Raw genomic sequence first — 21,331 nt, 5'->3', positions numbered from 1 at the left:
AGTGAGTGGGGATTACCTAACTCCGGAAAGAGGGAGAAAGGATGATGGAAGAGGCTGCAAGAGGGAAGCTCAAGTGGTTAATGAGATCTTAGAAGCCCATAAGAAGAGAGGGAGAGGGTGCAAAGAACCTCTCACCAAGAAGCTACATGTTCAACTCAGTTGAGAATCTTTCTAGAAGCCCAGAACCTGTGTTCAGGTTGGTCCAGCCTGGGCTCCAGCACAGGGATACCGGGAGAGTACCTGCAGCACGAAGGTCCTCCAGCATAGGGATACTGGGGTACTTGGATACCTGAGAGGCCATCCTCTCCCCCCTCCTCCCATCCCTTTCAGGTTGGCCTGCACTAAACCACCTTTTTAATGTACACCATTACTCGACATATGAAAAACTCTTCTTACGGACTAGGAAGAATCCTTTGTGCTGCTGCTGCTCAAGCCCCAGATATCACATGTGTACTAAAAAACAGAAACAGAAAAGCTGTAATTTCACTCTAGCAACCTACTCAGAGTTGCTAGTGTAATTTTCCTCCCTGGCAGCTTGGCATAGGAGACACAAGTGCAGATTTTACAAAATCATGATGTGGAGGCTGATTTTGAAATAAATTCCTCAGAAGATGGGAATACTTTCTTGACCTACTGAGATAGGAGCTTCTAACCTTCATATCCAATTATCCTATCCTCCAGTTATCTGACTTTATTTGAATGCCTCCTCCTCTTTACCTCCACATCTACTTCCCAAGATCCACTTTCACTGTCTCTCACCTGAACTATTGTGCTGGCTTCTAATTGATCTACAGCCTTCAGTCTCATCCCCACTCCAGTTTATTTCCAAAAGCTGCCTTCCTGAAGTATATATCATGGAGATCATGATTTAAAAAACAACATTAAAAAACAACCCAAAACCTTCAATAGCTACTTATAGCCTTCCAATTTAACAACATACTCCTTTCCTTGGAATTCATAACTCTCACAATCTATCTCCAATTTACCATTCCAACCACTCCTATTTATATACCCATTGCTTCTATTACACTGATAACTCCGTTCTACCTATTTTCCTATACCTCCCTTTTGGACTTTACCACTTGTATTATAGTTCTTTACAGATGTGTTTGTCTGACCCCCAGATGATGCTCTTTGATTTTAGAATCCCTGTGTGATTCAGCATTGTGTTTCTCTCAGCATCTTTATTGCATGTACATATTGGAGGCACCAGAAAATATCTGTGGACAAACACTGGGCTTGCTGATGAATACTAACATCTTTGCCCCCAAGTTTCCTAATCAAAATATAAATAGTTCTCATGATATGCTACTCCTATTTGAGTCTCTGAGGACTGTTTCTTAAAAATGGGGGGGAGGGCATACTTACTGCAAAACATTTGGAGAAGATAGAAAATTATAAACAAATAGGGCTTCCCTGGTGGCGCAGTGGTTAAGAATCCTCCTGCCAATGCAAGGGACATGGGTGCAAGCCCTGGTCCAGGAAGATCCCACATGCCGCGGAGCAACTAAGCCCGTGCGCCACAACTACTGAGCCTACGCTCTAGAGCCCGCAAGCCACAGCTACTGGAGCCCACACTCCTAGAGCCTGTGCTCCGCAGCAAGAGAAGCTGCTGCAATGAGAAGCCCGCGCGCTGCAATGAAGAGTAGCCCCCGCTCGCCGCAACTAGAGAAAGCCCGTGCACAGCAGCGAAGACCCAACGCAGCCAAAAATAAATATAAATAAAATAAATAAATTTATTTTAAAAAATAAATAAAATCAACACTACCCAAAGACAGCCAGTATGGTAACATTTCATTATATTTCTCGTTTATCCATGTATTTAAAAAATAATTTTAATATGGTCTGCATCCAAGGTAGTTTTGTTTCCAGTATATTATAACATAATCTATACCCTAGTTTACTAAAAGAACTCATTGCAAATATCATATTGTAGCTGAATAATATTCTATTTCAAAAATGTATCATTGGATCCTAAATTGTCTACTTTTAATATTATAGATTATACTAAATTTTCATGTTAAAATTACTTCCTAATGATAGCTACCATAAGAAGCAGAATTACTTCCAGATAGATTCATTTTGAGGCTTTTGATATAGTTTGTCAAATTACTATCACTTTATTTCTCTGTATTTCCTGTTTTACCACACCTCCAGAAACACTGAATATTTATGTATTTGAAAACTTTCCAAATTTTGTTAAGTGAAAAGTTTCATATCAAAAATCTTTTCAAATTTGATAGAGTATAAATTGCATAGTTTTCATTTTCTGTTGTTAGTATGATTGAACCTTTCCCATGCTTTGTTATACAATTTTATTTCCTTTGTGAATTGCTGGTTACCCATTTATCCTTTGGAGTCTTAATACTTTTATTCCTGTCAATCTCAGCCTTTTATACATACTCTTATCATGTTTTAGGAAGCAGCTTATATTCAGGGAAAGAAAATCATGCTGGGGTTCAAGAAACCTGTTTTCAAGTCCCAGCACTACCATTATGTGACCCCGAGCAAGTCACTTCTCTCCAGACTTCAATATCCAAAACTGTACAATAAGGATGATACCCTAGAAGCTCTAAGATCAAGGGAAAGGCCAAGTAGATAGGGCTACCCTCCAAAACTCCTGCCTTCTTCTTTAATTAGAACAGCTCCCTTTTAATCCATTATATGTATATACAATTCTGAAGGCCCTCCATCTCTAACGGTCTTGGATTCCATTATTCTGCCATACATAGGCAGTTCGTTATTCTTTCCACTTTATAGATGAGGAAGCTAAAACTCAATCCAAGTGAACAGATTATTCTTCAAGTCTGGCTAAGAGGACCTTCCAACTCTATTGTGGGCCCTAGCCCCTTCTCAAATCTAGAACCACCCTCTCTTCCTGAATTCCAACTCTTCCTGAGACTGGACTGCTCAGCATTTCAGGGTCCTCCAGCAAGTGTATCCCTACCATGAAATGCTCAACAAATCTCCACCCTAAATCACTTGAGGTAACCCTGTTCCTTCCAAGCCAAAGAGGTAAATTCTTCTGAGTAAAACAGAAGTCACCCTTTGTTGATAATGCTGTCATGAAGTAAGAAGTGGTCACTGACCTCATGAAGGACTCCCCTACATGCACAGTCATATAGGCCTAGGGGAGTTACTATGCCACTTGACCTTTGCCATATCTTCTCCCCCAATTTTTCTGGATTATGATTCTTCAAAAGTTTCAAAACTTTCTTTAAAAAATGTTTATGCCATCTAATAATAACAGCAACACAGTGCTTTTTTTCCTGAAACACCTTCACAGACATTTTCTCAAATATTCTTCACCACAATCTTATAAAGAAAGTAAAGAGGGACTTACATCCTCATCGCAAGATGAGGAAATTAAGACTCAGAGGATTGAAGTGACTTGCTCAACATCACACAGCTAGAAAGTGGACTCAGGTTTTAGCCTCCTAGCCCAATGCTCTTTTCATCCAGCCTCTACATCTCAACATTATCTCATTTGATCATTGTTATTTGGAGATCCACATTCAGGCCAAGTTATCATTATTACAGGCCCCCTGAGCAGTCCGTCCCTTTACTCCCATGGAAAGTCCCATGGGAGGGAACAAAAGAGATCAAAACTTATTTCTCTCCTGTCAAGTAAATAAATAAGTGAATAAAATCATGGAAAACTCCCCCTTCTCTATCCTGCTTATCTGCCTAATTAGAAACTGCAGTGCAAGACAACATTTAGATAACTAGGAAAGCTCCTACCAGAAGTTGGGGCTGGAAGACCTAACATATTTCTTGACCAGGCTGTGAAGAGTTGTTACAGCCATTTTAACACAGGAGAAAGGTTGAGTACATCTAGTAAGAGGTGACATCTTAAATGTAAAGGACCCAACTTTTTTTTTTTTTAATGTATGTGTTTATTTATTTGGCTGCATTGGGTCTTCGTTGCTGCATGCAGGCTTTCTCTAGTTGTGGCGAGTGGGGGCTACTCTTCGATGCAGTACAAGGGCTTCTCATTGCAGTGGCTTCTCTTGTTGTGGAGCCTGGGCTCTAGACATGAGGACTTCAGTAGTTGTGGCTCGCAGGTTCTAGAGCACAGGCTCAGTAGTTGTGGCGCAGGGGTTTGGTTGCTCTGCAACATGTGGGATCTTCCCGGATCAGGGATCGAATCCGTGTTCCCTGCATTGGCAGGCGGATTCTTAACCACTGCGCCACCAGGGAAGTCCGAAAAGACCCAACTTTTGAGAAGGCTCTGATTATTAGATACTCCTACGTTTGGTGAAAGTTTGGTTTTGTTTCTTCAGAGATCCTTACCACCCCAAGATATTATGATTCTGAGTTTCTCAAGAGTGTAATACTCTAGAATCCTAAGACTGTAAAGTGTCTAAAGGCTCTAAAATCTTGTAATTCTTGTGGAACAACTTTACAAAGGGAAGATCAAGTTGTGCAGTAGCCAGTTCTTAGCTGTCTCTCCTTCTCTACCTGCCCCACCCCTAACCTGCTATTCACTTAAATCTCCAAGTATTTAATTGCCCATTGCAGAAATACAAAAATTATGGCACGTTCATCCATGGAATACTTTATACTATATATTCAATTAAAATGACGAAGAAAAATACTTACTTTGTAACAAAGAATACATGACTTTATATAGCATTACCCCAATTGTGTTAAAACAGATACACAGAAAAAAAAAAGGAAGAATGACAAAAATCAGTCATGATTATTTCTGGCCGGTGGGATATCAGCATTTTTCTTTTCATTATGCTTTCCCAAATTTCCTAAATTATGCATATATTTTTATAATCAGAAAAAAACTGTTTTAAGTTCAAACGTGTTAGGCCACACCTGGCGCCGCCAATTTATTGTTGGGATACAGAGATGAGTCATCTCAAAGGCGAGGGAGGGGCCAGCTGGGCATTGACAAGGGCTGGCTTTGAAGGGGAGGGACAAGCACTGGATAGGGTGAGGGCTGATCAGCTCAGTTCGAGTTCAACCCGGAAGCGCTGACGGTAGCTCACGACAGGGCAAAATCCAGCCACAAGAACTGGGAATAACGTGGCAACCACAATATGCGAGCAAGGCCCGTCTCACCCAGGACGCGCCGGCGGCCCTCTGACCCACGCCCCTGGCGAGTTCCCGCCCCTTGCCTTTCCCCATTGGTCCGCTGAAGCTCATTTGGCTCCTAGTGCCCGCCCCTCTGGGGCGTACGAGAGGTGGCGCATCCCTCCCCCACTTCCGACAGGAGCAGCCATACGGAGTGTGGCGGGACCGAGACGGGTTGGGGGAGCACTTCGCTCTTTGGCCTCCGCTTTTATCCTCCCAGTGTTTCTCTTTAGTCTCGGGTTATCAGGACCCAGAGGAAAGGGCTGTTTGCCAGTTGGTAGCAGGGCGTTTGTGTGAAGTGCAGAGGTTTCCTTCACTGCCTCCAGTTCCCAGGAGGCCGGCGGGTTTTAGTTTTCAAAAGGAGATGTCATCACAAAACCTTTCCAAGGTCCTAATGCCCCGTGGTTAGGATCTCAGAACCACTTAAAATCAGATCCTTAGAGGTAGGGTGACCATATAATTTATTGTTAAAACTGGCACAGATTTGAAAGCCTAAGGTGATACTATTAATTACCATTGGCCCAACAGTCATATATGTGGACTGTTCTGGAATTTAGAGCCACCCTACTCCAGATCAAGTCTTAGGCCCAGGTTTTTGTTTGTGTGTGAGTGTGTGCACGTGCGCGCGCACGCTGAAATGTATGTACGGAACACTTCCATTTTAATCATTTTTATTTTTTTATTTTACTGTAGTTGATTTACAGGGTTATATTGGTTTCAGGTTTACAATGTAGTAATTCTATATTTTTATAGATTATTCTCCGTTTAAAGTTATAACATTGGCTCTACATTAGATGCTTGTATCTTATTCATTTTATATCTTCTACTTCGTGTCTCTTAATCCCCTTAACCTATCTTGTCCCTCCCCCACCCCTCTCCACAACGGTGACCACTAGTTTGTTCTCTATATCTGTGTCTGTTTCTGTTTCTTGTTATATTCATTTGCTTATGTTTTAGTTTCCACATATAAGTGAAAACACAGTATTTGATTTATTTCACTAAGCATAATACCCTCTAGCTCCAGCCATGTTGTTGCAAATCCTTCTTAATCATTTTTAAGTGGCATTAATTACATTCAGAGTGTAGTGCAACTGTCACCATTATCTGTTTCCAAAATTTTTTATCACCTAAAATAGAAACTCTACCATTTGTCAATAACTCCCCATTACCCCATTTCACCAGCCCCTGGTAGTCTCTCTGAATTTGCCTTTACTAGATAATTCACATAAGTGGAATCATGCAATATTTGTCCTTTTATGTCTGACTTACTTCCTCAGTATAATGTTTTCAAATTTCATCCATATTGTAGCATGTATCAGTACTTCATTCCATTTTATGGCTGAATAAAATTCCATTGTATGGTTATATCACAATTTGTTTTTGCATTTATTAGCTAGCTGATGGACACTTGGGTTGTTTCTACCTTTTGCCTATTGCAAATAATGCTGCTATGAAAACTCCCGTACAAGTATTTTGTTTGATTCCCTGTTTTCAATTCTTTTGAGTATATACTTAGGAGTAGGATTGTTGGGTCATATGGTAATTCTATGTTTTAACTTTTTGTTTTAACTTTTAACCTGTCATACTGTTTTCCACAGCAGCTGTACCATTTTACACTCCCATCAAAAACAGATAAGGGGGGACTTCCGTGGTGGTGCAGTGGTTAAGAATCCGCCTGCCAATGCACGGGCATGAGTTCAATCCCTGGTCCAGGAAGATCCCACATGCTTCTGAGCAACTAAGCCCCTGCGCCACAAGTAGTGAGCCCGCATGCCACAACTACTGAAGCCCGAGCACCTAGAGCCCTGCTCTGCAACAAGAGAAGCCACCACAACGAGAAGCCCGCTTACCACAACGAAGAATGGCTCCCACTCGCTGCAACTAGAGAAAGCCTGCACACAGCAACAAAGACCTAATGCAGGCAAAAAATAAATAAAATTTTTTTTAAAAATGGATAAGGGTTCCAATTTCTCTACATCCTCACAAAAACTTGTTATTTTCCATTTTTTATTTTATTTATTTATTTAACATAAATAAGCAGGATCAACAAGCAGGACCCTGGCTTACTTCAGGACATAAAGTTTATAGAACGGGTCTTTAATTCATGGCCTGGGATACCAAGATTTTAGAAATCTAAATCTTTACTGGCTGAGTTACATGAAGGGCTCCCTGTTCAGGCTAAGAGCCAAAATGTCAATTTCACTTAAATTTTTTTTCTACCAGTGTACATTAATAGAAATGCCCTTGCAAAATTTGACTTTAAAAAAAATTGGGCACATATGTCTGAAGTTTAAAATCATTTTATTCAACAAATATCTACAGAGAACTTTAGGTCTGTTACCATCTTTATTCTTATTTTGTTCATTAATTTGTAAAGTAAATATTATGAATCTCTCTTTCTCTGAGATTTACATGGTGCTCTCTATTGAGGCTTGAACGAGGCTAGTCCTTCTAGCATGTGTCCAAGTCAAGATGAAATGTGGCGTATATGTAGTGCCAATGCTTCCCCATCACATTCATTTCTGGATATCTTTAAGTAGCATATTTTTTTCCTTCAAGACTATAAGGTTTGGGATAGAGAGCAATTAGAAATCACAAGGAGAGGAGGGATTTTTAGACCCTGTGCTAATTGGAGTAGGTGGTAATGTTGGTGGGGTCGTATTATGTTTTTTTTTCTTCAAAGCATTTTAATAACCTGGCAGTGATTCAAAGTATAAGAAGATTCAAATGTCTTCCCTTTAAAGGGGATGCTACCATGATTGCCTCACAACAAGCATGATCCAAGGCAATCATGAGACTGGATTCCAAAGAGCAAGGGTCGTAGGAAAGCTTCAAGGCTCACAGATTGAAGAGCTTGGTTTCAGGGTTTCAGAAAGTCTCTTGAGGGTGAGCAGACAGCAGAAGAGACCTGAAATTTTAAGAGATCCTCAGAGGACGGGGTGCAATTGTTGGGTCATGAGCACCTTAAAGCATGCCTTGATGGTAATATGGTGTCAAGAGTATTTGTCGCCTGGGAGAACTGAGCAGGATGGGCCATGCAGGTCTGTTGTCTCATAGGGTCAAGCTTCTTCAGCGAATAGATCCGGTCTCCCTGCTCATTGAGATAATACTGGAGAAACATGACCACACCAAAGCCAGAGGGTCCAATTCCGTCTGCCCATATTACGTTGTGCTTTAAAAAAAATATGGAAGTTTTTACTTTTGGAAATTAAAAAAAAAGAATCTGTCCAAAATGGAAGCTGCATTCACTAAGCAGTCAATTCTATAAGTGAAGAAATTGCCAATTAAAAACATTTTATTGGGCTTCCCTGGTGGCACAGTGGTTGAGAGTACGCCTGCCGATGCAGGGGACACGGGTTCGTGCCCCGGTCCGGGAAGATCCCACATGCCGTGGAGCGGCTGGGCCCGTGGGCCTTGGCCACTGAGCCTGCGCGTCTGGAGCCTGTGCTCCGCAACAGGAGAGACCACAACAGTGTGAGGCCCGTGTACCGCAAAAAATAAAAATAAAAAAATTATTTATTTATTTATTTTGGCTGCACCATGTCTTAGCTGCAACACACGGGATCTTCCTTGCAGCATGCAGGATCTTTAGTTGTGGCATACAGGCTATTAGTTCTGGCCTGCGGGCTTCTTTGGTTGCAGCATGAGGACACTTAATTGCGGCATGCATGTGGGATCTAGTTTCCCGACAAGGGATCGAACCCAGGTCCCCTGTATTGGGAGCATGGAGTCTTACCCGCTTGACCACCAGGGAAGTCCCAGAAATTGCCAATTATAATGTTTTCTCTTTCAAACCTTTCCACAAACCTTCTCACCCCTTGAGCCAATATTCTATCAGAATTGCCTTTAAAAATAAAGAGACCTGGGCTTCCCTGGTGGTGCAATGAGAGTCCGCCTGCCAATGCAGGGGACACGGGTTTGTGCCCTGGTGCAGGAAGATCCCACATGCCGCGGAGCGGCTGGGCCCGTGAGCCATGGCCGCTGAGCCTGCGCGTCCAGAGCCTGCGCTCCGCAACGGGAGAGGCCACAACAGTGAGAGGCCCGCGTACCGCAAAAAATAAAATAAAATAAAAAAATAAACAGACCTGAAAGAAAAGTGTATCTAAATATGATTTTTGTACCTGCAGAGCATATCTCTTCTCAAGAACATATAAAAGGCATAATAATCTCCTTTGCTCCTTCCCAAATTTTCTGCAACTAGGAATTATAGTGAGTATTTTACTCTATCCTCTATAAAAATCAGAAAATTATAGTATGTGTTTTCTAGTTCAGTCTCTCTGTTGAGCATGTGAGATTGCTTGGTTCTAAACTTTGGATTAGGGCAGTCTCACTGCTAAAGAAAGAAACCCTTAGCCAGTCTGTGGGGCTGCAAGATCTGATTTCTTACTAGAGGTTACTCATAATTAGAGTTGCAAGATTTAGCAAACAAAAATAAGGATGCCCAGTTAAATTTGAATATAGAATTTAAAATTCTAATTTAATTTGGTATCCAGTATTTTATCTGGCAACCCAATCTAATTAATACACCAATATTATGCATTCATTATTTCAACTTAATATGTTTTTATTGAACACCCCTAGAGTAAAACACTGGGCTAGGTTTTGTAGGTCAAACCGAAGGTAAAATGTGTGTCCTCAAAGAATTTATAATATTGGAAGATATAAGGCAGAACACTGAAATTACATGTAAACAAACAAAAACTACATGTATAATAATGTTACTATATAGAGCTGCCTGTCAGTCTCTCTGTAGTTTGTTTCTTTGAATGTTGAGTATTGGTCCCTTTCAGGTATTTGTATTTGGAAGAACAGAGTCCTTCCCCTGTAGTAAAGCTCTGTCTTGGAATTAGCATGACTTTTGCCTGTTCATTACTACCAAAGCATAAATAACTGGTATTGAACAGGACTGTTCAATATTTTAACTGTCTATACAGCAAAGTGAAAAATTAGAAAGCTAGACACTTGAATGCTCTTTTTTCATTATAATTTCAAGCTTGCTTTATCTTAATTTGTGATTGATATTTAATCAGTAGTAGTTTGTTATACTTTGAACTTTTGGGTTTGCCTTCTGTTAAGAATTTAATGGAATTTAATGACTCTAAACAAACACTTAAGAAGATGGTACTTAAAGGAAGCCTATGACCCCTTTGCAATGGATGAATTGTTTTGCAATGTGAGTAATTTCATTCTCTAATTTATGAGCTTATAAGTAAAATGGTTAATAGTTCAGATACTAATGTTAAGTTTTCTATCAAATAATACAAAAGGGATGTTATCCCAAGGGGAAAAGATTAACATCTCTATATAAACATTTTTTTTGCATCTTTCCCTCCAAATGATAACTATTTATTGAGTTCTTTCTCTGTGCAGACACTATGCTACATGCTTTACAGACATCATTTAATTTAATTCTGATGGAGAAACCAAGGCTAGAGAGGTTGGAGATGTGACCCAATATTTTTTTAGGATATCTGGTGATCTTGTAAACACTAACAACAGAAAGCAAAACTGCATGCAACATTTTTCTTAAATGAAGAGTTTTAAAGCACTCAATTTTTAAAAGAGAGATCCGAGTTAAATACAAGGAAAAACTTCCTGATAATGAAGAACTGGAATGGAGAGAGTGGAGAGATTTTCTTCACTATATAGTATACTAAAGGATCAGTTGATGTTTATATGCCTAGAAGCCGATAGAGATGAATAAGCACTACAGATCTTCTCTGAGCTCAGTAATTATGGGAAAAGGACTTTGCCTGGAGACCAGAGAGGGGACTTGTATCGGAGGTGTATTGTTCCCTTTCCAGCTTCAATCCTATGTCCACCTACTGTGGAAACTTGCATGGCAATTGCTACTTCTAAAACAATAAATAATAATTATCTACCTCTAGCTATTGGATTCTTACTTCAATGAAATATGTGTAAAACTAAACTCACTATCTTCCTGCCTTTCTTGACCTTGTATGCCCCACTTCTTTATTTGCTACCTTCTTTTTTCTTTCCTTCTCTTCAGAACAAAATTTCTTAGATGAAAGAGTCTTCACTTCTTGCCTCCATTTCTTTTTCTTCCCTCCATTTCTTAGTCTCCCATTTCCTCTTAAACCCAAGTGTGGCTTCTCTCCTCCTCTCTCCATTGAAACTTCTTTGACTCAGGACAGTGACATTTTAAAAAAGGAAAACTTTATTGAAATATAATTTACATATGATAAAGTTACTCATTTTAAGTGGCTTAATTATAATTCAGTGATTTTTATTAAATTTACATCATTGTACAATCATCACCACAATCAAATCTGAAAACATTTCTATTGCCTTGAAAAGAGCCCTGTGCCCATTTGCAGTCACTCACCTTTTGAGAACAGATTCAATGAATGATTTTCAGTCCACAACTTACCTAACTGCCCTGAATACATTTGGCCCTACTGACCATACCTTTCCTTTTGAAACTTTCTCTTCCCTTCTTTCTGGCCATCACTTTCTCCTGGTTTCTCTCCTAACTTTTTTTTTTCTCTCCTAACTTTTTGATAATTCTTCACAGACTACTTTCTCTGCCAGGCTTTATTATTTTTAAAAATATTTATTTATTTATTTATGTATTTGGTTGCACCGGGTCTTAGTTGCGGCACGCGGGATCTTCCTTGCCGTGTGCGGGATCTTTGTCACGGTATGAGGGATCTGTTTTCCCGACCAGGGATTGAACCCCAACCCCCTGCATTGAGAGCGTGGAGTCTTAGGCACTGGACCACCTGGGAAGTCCCTGCCTTACTTAAAATTTATTTATTTACTTACTTACTTATTTATTTATATCTGCATTGGGTCTTTGTTGCTGCGTGCGGGCTTTCTCTAGTTGCGGTGAGTGGGGGCTACTCTTCGCTGCGGTGTGCGGGCTTCTCATCGCAGTGGCTTCTCTTGCTGCGGAGCACCAGCTCTAGGCACGCGGGCTTCAGTAGTTGTGGCATGCGGGCTCAGTAGTTGTGGCTCCTGGGCTCTAGAGCGCAGGCTCAGTCTTTGTGGCACACGGGCTTAACAGCTCCATGGCATGTGGGATCTTCCCGGACCAGGGATCGAACCTGTGTCCCCTGCATTGGCAGGTGGATTCTTAACCACTGCGCCACCAGGGAAGTCCCCGTCCCTTACTTTAACTATTGCTGTTCCATTGAGTTCTGTCCTGGCCTTTCAGCCTACACCTGCTTAAGTGATTACATTCATCTTCATGGCTACAACTGCCATCTGTAAGCCGATGACTCCAAAATTTCTATTTCCAGCTCAGACTCGTGCCCTGAGCTCCAGTCTGGTATAGTACAGTATAATAAAACTACTTACCATCAACAGTGGTTCTTCTCTTGGGCTCTCGCTGTAATAAAATGCAAACAGAAAACTCATCAAATTAGCAGTTAAATCCTGTTCCTCTTTGAGGAGGAAATTAAGATTCACCTATATTGTATTAAATATCAAAGTGCTAGATGAAATATGAAATATACATATGATCGCTGAAGTCTATAGACAATAATATACTCTTCTTGTCAGATCTTGTAAGTAAAATAGAATTTTAATGTACCTGCAACTCTCTTACTTCATTCTAGCTTAAATTTTTACATATGTGTCTCACCAGGAGATTGATATAAACTCAAGAGCAGGGACCAAATCTTTTTCTGCTTTGTCTTTCCAGTAAGAAAGCACAGTGCTTGGTATAAAGTAGGTAAAAGTATTGTAGAATGAATAAATGAATGTATCAGGGCAGAACATACTTGAAACTGAACTGGTGTGTTAGTGTAGTGTACATTGGTGGTGGACTACCAAATGTCATTTTCCATCTTTTCTTCCTTATTACAAAATTGTAATTTTTTTGTAATAACCCATCTCCCTTCACATAGCAATACACTTTTGTATTTATCATAGAAATCCTATTTCTCATGCCAGTGACAGATATAGGATGGCTATATGAAGAAATTCTTGCCAGTAAGATGTAATGAGCAAAGAAGATATACAGATTGCCAACAAACTCATGAAAGAGTGCTCAACACCATTAATCATTAGAGAAATGCAAATCAAAACTACAATGAGGTATCATCTCACACCAATCAGAATGGTCATCATCAAAAAATCTACAAACAGGGCTTCCTTGGTGGCGCAGTGGTTGAGAGTCTGCCTGCTAATGCAGGGGACGCGGGTTCGTGCCCCGGTGCGGGAAGATCCCACATGCCGCGGAGCGGCTAGGCCCGTGAGCCATGGCCGCTGGGCCTGCGCGTCCGGAGCCTGTGCTCCGCAACAGGAGAGGCCACAACAGTGAGAGGCCCGCGTACCGAAAAAAAAAAAAAATCTACAAACAATAAATGCTGGAGAGGGTGTGGAGAAAAGGGAGCCCTCTTGCCCTGTTGGTGGGAATGTAAATTGATACAGCCACTATGGAGGTTCCTTAAAAAACTAAAAATAGAACTACCATACAACCCAGCAATCCCACTACTGGGCATATACCCTGAGAAAACCATAATTCAAAAAGAGTCATGTACCACAATGTTCATTGCAGCTTTATTTACAATAGCCAGGACATGGAGGCAACCTAAGTGTCCATCAACAGATGAATGGATAAAGAAGATGTGACACATATATACAATGGAATATTACTCAGCTATAAAAAGAAATGAAATTGAATTATTTGTAGTAAGGTGGATGGACCTAGAGTCTGTCATACAGAGTGAAGTAAGTCAGAAAGAGAAAAACAAATACCATATGCTAACACATATATATGGAATCTAAAAAAGACCAAAAAAATGGTCGTGAAGAACCTAGGGGCAGGATGGGAATAAAGACATAGACTTACCAGGGAATGGACTTGAGGACATGGGGAGGGGGAAGGGTAAGCTGGGACGAAGTGAGAGAGTGGCATGTACATATATACACTACCAAATGTAAAACCGATAGCTCGTGGGAAGCAGCCGCATAGCACAGGGAGATCAGCTCGGTACATTGTGACCATCTAGAGGGGTGGGATAGGGAGGGGGTCAGGGAGGGAGATGCAAGAGGGAAGACATATGGGGATATATGTATATGTATAGCTGATTCACTTTGTTATAAAGCAGAAACCAACACACCATTGTAAAGCAATTATACTCCAATAAAGATGTTAAAAAAAAAGAAAGATGTAATGGAGAGTCTGCTGGGGAGATTCTGGGGAAAGTTTTTCAGTTATAAATAGAGATACATCAGGGAATTCCCTAGCGGCCCAGTGGTTAGGACTCTGCACTCTCACTGCCCAGGGCCCAGGTTCAATCCCTGGTCAGGGAACTAAGATCCCACAAGCCACATGGCAGGGCCAAAAAAGAAAAAAAGAGTTGCAGCGAGGCATCTTCTTTCTTTGGACTTTATAGTGTCTAGAAGTGTCAACTTGAACTATGACAGCCATCTTGTGAATACTGGGGATGCTAGTATCTAAGGGCAAAGTCAATAAACCGAGGAAAGCAGAACAGAAAGACAGAAGAAGGTGGTCTCTGCTCACATTGCTGGATGGAAATTAACCAACTCTGAAGGTGCCCTAACTTGGGACTTCATTATGTGACTTGCCCTACTATTTAAACTATTTAGAGTTGAGTTTTCTATTTCTTCTAGTTGAAAGAATCTTAACCAATAATTTTAGTAAACAGATAACATAGCAAACAACCTATGTGGGGTTTTTTTCCTTATTAGACTACAGTGGAGTGTGGAAAAAGAGCACATGTCGACCCTGTTGTCATGTCTGTTGTCTGTGTTTTACTCCAGCTGTAATGTAGATGTTCTTACAAACCTCCTCTGAAAAAGACCCTTTGCACACTAACCTTGATAGTCTCAGATCTAGGCAACAGAAACAATAATAGGCATGTCAGGTGAAGCCAGGAAGACATACTTTAGGGTCAGTGCTATATGGAAACTTCTTGCTTCTACTGATGAAAATAATGAGAATTTTCAGGCTGATTCTACCACTCAATGCTGGCACTATTTAGCCCCAGGGGAGAATTCTAATGGTAATTATATTCAGGAGACTTTAAGATATATATTGACGCTGGTTCTTTGTAGTTATTATGATACTATTTATACAAGTTTCAGTACTTTTACCTTTTTCTCCTCCTTTTCCATCTATTCAAATTCTGCCTGTATGCCAAGATGCAGCTGAGATTTCACACTTCTCATAAATACAATGCACCGTGATGTAACTCTGATGTACCAAAATACCTATATTTCTGAGCATCAAATACCTATAAGACCCTGGAGGTACGTTATACACATAAGGTACCTTGCATAGCTTATGATCTAATTGACAAACTAGGACACAAAAAAAGTATGGAGTAGCATACTGATTCTCAAACTTAGGGTGCATAAAAGTCCAGTTGTTACACCTGTTAAAAATCAGTTTCCTGGGCTTCCCTGGTGGTGCAGTGGTTGAGAGTCCGCCTGCCGATGCAGGGGACACGGGTGCGTACCCCGGTCTGGGAAGATCCCACATGCCGCAGAGCGGCTGGGCCCGTGAGCCATGGCCGCTGAGCCTGCGCATCCGGAGCCTGTGCTCCACAACGGGAGAGGCCACAACAGTGAGAGGCCCGCGTACCGCAAAAAAAAAAAAAAAAAAAAAAAAAAAAAATCAGTTTCCTAGGCCATACCTTCAGAGATTTTGACTCAGTAGTTTCAGCTTGAGGTTCCATAATCTTTATTTTTTATTTTTATTTATTTATTTATTTTTTTTTTGGTACTCAACCACTGAGCCACCAGGGAAGCCCCGTAATCTTTAGTTTTGACAAATTCCTGAGATTGATTTTGACTGTAGGTGTAATGAGACTCTCTATTGGAGAACATTGTGGAGTGGAGAGTGTGACAATTTTGTGTTTCTTTGGACTGTGGTGCCATGCTGAAATGGGCCTGTGGTAGGAGTATAAAGGCATATATTCATTCAGGTTATCTTAATAGTGGTAACGGTGAAAATGGAGCTAATTGTAACAGAGAGATGTTAAAGAGATAGCTTTCACAGGGTTTGGTGACTGATTACATATGAATGATATGGAAGAAGAAAAGGTCAAGGATAACAGTAAATACCCTGATTTAAGTGATTCCCATCTCTTGTTGGCTCTATGACTGATTCCCTTATTCCCTATACTTTAAATGAAGATAATAATATCTACTTCATAGCATTATTATGAAGTATAAATAAATTAGGGTGTTTAATAAATACTCAAAAATATTTAGTTTTCTAAAAAAAATATTTAGTTTTCTAAAAGAAGTTTAATAACAATAGAAAGTAGCATATGGTTAAGGCTTTATGAAGGACTGGTGCAAACTATAAGAATTAAAGGAGTCATGGAGGAGGAAAGATCATTGTGGTCTGGCATGAAGCATCTCAGTACTTTAAAAAATTCAATTACATTTTTAAATTTTGAGGGTTTTTTAGATTTTTTAAACATTTTATTTATTTATTTATTTTTGGCTATGTTGGGTCTTTGTTGCTGCGCGGGCTTTTCTAGTTGTGGCGAGCGGGGGCTACTCTTCATTGTGGTGCACGGGTTTCTCATTGTGGTGGCTTCTCTTGCTGTGGAGCATGGGCTCTAGGCATGCAGGCTTCAGTAGTTGTGGCACACAGGCTCAGTAGTTGTGGTTCGCGGGCTCTGGGGCGCAGGCTCAGTAGTTGTGGTGCACGGGCTTAGGTGCTCTGCGGCATGTGGGATCTTCCCCCACCAGGGCTCGAACATGTGTCCCCTGCATTGGCAGGTGGATTCTTAACCACTGCGCTACCAGGCCTAGATTTATTTTTTATTGAGGGAACATTGGTTTATAACATTATATAAATTTCAAATCCAAAAAAGAAGGAACGAGGAAATCCAAAAAAGAGGGGACATATGTATACATATAGCTGATTCACTTTGCTGTACAGTAGAAACTAACACAATGGTTGTAAAACAATTATACTCCAATAAAAATTTAAAAATAAATAAATAAATTTCAAGTGTACAGCATTACATTTCTATTTCTGTATACCTCACAGCATGCTCAGAGCACTTCCTTCTGTCACCATAGAAGGTGATTCCCTTTATCCATTTTGCCCTCTGCCCCTTCCCTTTTGGTAACCCCTACTCTGTTCTCTATATCTATGACTTTGTTTTTGTCTGCTTTGGTTTGTTCGTTTATTTTGTTTTGAGTTTTTAAAAAATATTCTATATATGAATGAAATCATACAGTATTTGTCTTTCTCCATGTGACTTATATCACTTAGCATAATACCCTCAAGGTCCATCCATGTTGTCACAAATGGCAAGATTTCATCTTTTTTATGGTTGAGTAGTATTCATATATATACATATATATGAATATATATATATCTATCTTACATCTTCTTTATCCATTCATCCATTGATGGGCACTTAGCTTGTTTCCATACCTTGGCTATTGTAAATAATGCCGCAATGAACAAAGAGGTGCATATATCTTTTTGAATTAGTGTTTTCATGTTCTTTGGATAAATACCCAGAGGTGGGATAGTTGGATCATATGGTAGTTGTATTCTTAATTTTTTGAGGAATCTCCATACTGTTTTCCACAGTAGCTGCACCAATTTACATTACCCCCAACTGTGCACAAGGGTTCCCATTTCTCCACATCCTCACCAACACTTGCTATATCTTGCCTTTTTGATAATAGTCATTCTAACAGTTGTGAGGTGATATCTCATTGTAGTTTTCATTTGCATTTCCCTAATAATTAGTACTGTTGAACATCTTTTCCCATGCCAGTTGGCCATCTGTTTGTCTTCTCTGGAAAAATGTCTATTCAGCTCCTCTGCCCATTTTTAAATTGGGTTGCTTGTTTTTTGTTGTTGTTGAATTGTATAAGTTCTTTATATATTTTGGGTATAAACCCCTTATCGAATATTTCATTTGCAAATATCTTCTCCTATTCAGTAGGTTGTCATTTTGTGTTTGTTTTGTTTTGGCTGAGTTGGGTCGTCATTGCTGCATGCAGGCTTTCTCTAGTTGCAGCGAGCGGGGACTACTCTTTGTTGCGGTGCATGGGCTTCTCATTGTGGTGGCTTCTCTTGTTGCGGAACACAGGCTCTAGGTGTGCAGATTTCAGTAGTTGCAGCATGCGGGATCAGTAGTTGCAGCACATGGGCACTAGAGTGCGTGGGCTTCTGTAGTTGCAGCACACGGGCTCAGTAGTTGTGGCTCGCGGGCTCTAGAGCACAGGCTTAGTAGTTGTGGCGCATGGGCTTAGTTGCTCTGCGGCATGTGGGATCTTCCTGGACCAGGGATTGAACCTGTGTCCCCTGCATTAGCAGGCAGATTCTTAACCACTGCGCCACCAGGGAAGTCCCTGTCATTTTTGTTTTGTTGATAGTTTCTTTTGCTGTGCAGAAGCTTTTTAGTTTGATGTAGTCCCATTTGTTTATTTTTTTGTTTCCCTTGCCTGAGTAGACTCATCTAGAAAGATATTGCTAAGACAAATGTCAAAGAAAGTACTACCTATGTTTTCTTCTAGGATTTTTATTGTTTCAGGCCTTACATTCAAGTCTTTAATCCATTTTGAGTTGATTTTTGTGTATGGTGTGGGATAGTGGTCTAGTTTCATTTTTTGCATGTGACTGTCCAGTTTTCCCAACACCATTTATAAAATTCAATTACGTTTAATTCAAGTGTATATATGCATAGTTTTAAAAAGTCTAATAGTGCTAAAATGCTATTTTTCATTTGCCTAGCTTTTTTGCACTTGTTGGCAAGTTTTCCTTCAACTCCATTTTCTGTATGGTTAAATTTAACTACATCCTTCTGCTCTGTCTGGGTTGGTTACTCTCTAGACTTCTTTTGCTTTTCCTAGGAATACCTTTTACTTCTTTCCTGTGTAAGATCTACTATTTCTAGATCTATAACTTCCTTTTCTTTGGTTTAACTCCTTGTTTGGCTTCTTCAATAGCTTTTTGGAAAAGAGTGAATTTTTGAGACCTTGTATATCTGGAAATATTTTACTCTACCTGCACATTTAAATGATAGTTTGCCTGGGAATAGAATTCTAGTTTGCAAATCTTTTCACTTAGAAGTTTCTTTGTTTTTTTCCCCAATTTCCAATGTTATTATTGAGAACATTGATGCCATTTAATTTATTTTATATTTTTGACCGTGCCACGTGTTAGTTGCATCATGTGGGATCTTCGCTGAGGCATGCAGTTTTCTCTCTCTAGCTGTGTTTCAAGGGCTCCAGAGCACGTGGGCTCTGTAGTTTGCAGCATGTGTGCTCTCTACTTGAGGTGCCCAAGCTCAGCAGTTGTGGCACGCAGGTTTAGTTACCCCGAGGCATGGGGGATCCCAGTTCCCCAACCAGGGATCGAACCCTCATCCCCTGCATCGGAAGATGGACTCTTCACCACTGGACCACCAGGGAAGTCTCCCTTTTCTGTTTTTTAATCCTTTTGATATGTCCTGTTTTAATTTCTGGGAACTTTTAAGATCTTCTTTTGTCTCTGATGTGGAATTTCATGATGATGTGAACTGAAAGGATTTTCATTTATTTTTGCTGGGCCTCTGATATACACTTTCTTCTTTTTTTTTTTTTTACAATGGAATCTATGATTTTTTAATTAATTAATTTAATTTATTTATGTTTGGCTGCACAGGGTCTTTGTTGCTGCACGTGGGCTTTCTCTACTTGCAGCGAGTGGGGGCTACTCTTCATTGAGGTGCGTGGGCTTCTCACTGTGGTGGCTTCTCTTGTTGCGGAGCATGGACTCTAGACGCGCGGGCTTCAGTAGTTGTGGCTCGCAGGCTCAGTAGGTGTGCCTTGCGGGCTCTAGAGCACAGGCTCAGTAGTTGTGGTGCACGAGCTTAGTTGTTCTGCGGCATGTGGCATCTCCCCGGACCAGGGCTTGAACCCGTGTCCCCTGCATTGACAGGTGGATTCTTAACCACTGAGCCACCAGGGAAGTCCTGACATACACTTTCAATTTGGAAACTCATGTCTCCTAGGTGTGGGAACTTATTTTATATAATTTATTTTATAATCTCTGCATTAAAGTTTTCTTCGTTCTCTCTCCATATAATTTCTATTATTTGCATGCTGAGTCTTCTGGATTAATCTTAGATACTCCTCAAATTATCTAGTGTTCATCTCTTAGCTTTTTGCTATGCTTTCTGGAATATTTCCTTAATGTTGTCTTTCAATTATTTTATTTTATTTTTAAACTTTGGCTATCATAATTTTAATTTCCAAGAAAACCTGTTTTGAAACAGTGTTCCTTTTTTAAAAATAGGATCTTGCTCTTCCTTCAAAAATGCAATAGTGGGACTTCCCTGGTGGCACAGTGGTTAAGAATCTGCCTGCCAATGCAGGGGACACAAGTTCAAGCCCTGGTCCAGGAAGATCCCACATGCTGTGGAGCAACTAAGTCCATGTGCCACAACTACTGAGCCTGTGCTCTAGAGCCTGCAAGCCACAACTACTGAAGCCCGTGCGCCTAGAACCCATGCTCCACAACAAGAGAAGCCACTGTAATGAGAAGCCCACACACCACAACAAAGAGTAGCCCCTGCTCTCCCCAACTAGAGAAAGCCTGCATGCATCATCAAAGATCTAATGCAGCCAAAAATAAATAAATAAATAAATGAAATGAAAAATGCAATAGCTTTTATCATAGACGTTCTTTCCTTTCTATCTATCTTTCTTTCTTTTTGCTGGCTTATTTGTTTTATTTTTCTTTATTTCATATTGGAGATTTTATCAAATATATGGTAAACTTTTACAGTTTGTTCAGATTTAAGAGAAGCATCAAAGTAATTGGAAGCTCAATGTGAGGGGTAGAATTTCTTGATTAGAAGTGTTCATTATAGATGATTTGGTGGTGAACTGGCTTTTTTATTGAAGTTACCTCTATATTCAGAACTTACAGGTCCTTTCTCTGGGATGTTTCAGCTTATATACAGAAGGATCTTTCCATCTCTTTTTCAGTCTTATAAGATGCTGCCAGTGTTATGAAAGGTGCTTGGAGAGAGACCATTGGTTATCAATCCCCGTATCTTCTGACAGCACCTCACCCTAGTAGTCTACTATGCCTGGTTTATGAGCCTAGAGCCTCTTATGTGCCATTCCTCCATAGATGGGGATAGGTTTATAACTACTGTTTATATCGTCTTTGATACAATTCCCTTGTTTTGGGCCCCGTTTCTCTTCCCTACCTTCTGTGGTACCTGGTATTTCACATTCCTGATCCTTTCTGGGGTTCAGCTTGGCTGATTGACTTGCTTCT

At 40.3% G+C, this 21,331-nt stretch overlaps 1 protein-coding gene across 1 annotated transcript; it reads right to left on the bottom strand.

Moving 5' to 3' along the window:
- Positions 1–8,012: 8,012 nt before the first annotated feature.
- LOC101274946 (H/ACA ribonucleoprotein complex subunit 3-like) lies at positions 8,013–8,206 on the bottom strand. Its single transcript, XM_033405552.1, is given in 2 exon segments — positions 8,013–8,101; positions 8,104–8,206. Coding segments are annotated over 2 exon segments (192 nt in total).
- Between the last annotated feature and the right edge of the window lie 13,125 nt (positions 8,207–21,331).

The sequence above is a fragment of the Orcinus orca genome, chromosome 8 (genome assembly GCF_937001465.1).
Source record: "Orcinus orca chromosome 8, mOrcOrc1.1, whole genome shotgun sequence".
In the NCBI taxonomy this organism is placed as follows: Eukaryota; Metazoa; Chordata; class Mammalia; order Artiodactyla; family Delphinidae; genus Orcinus; species Orcinus orca.
The sequence above is the reverse complement of the archived record's forward strand: the minus strand, read 5'-3'. Positions and strand labels throughout refer to the sequence as shown.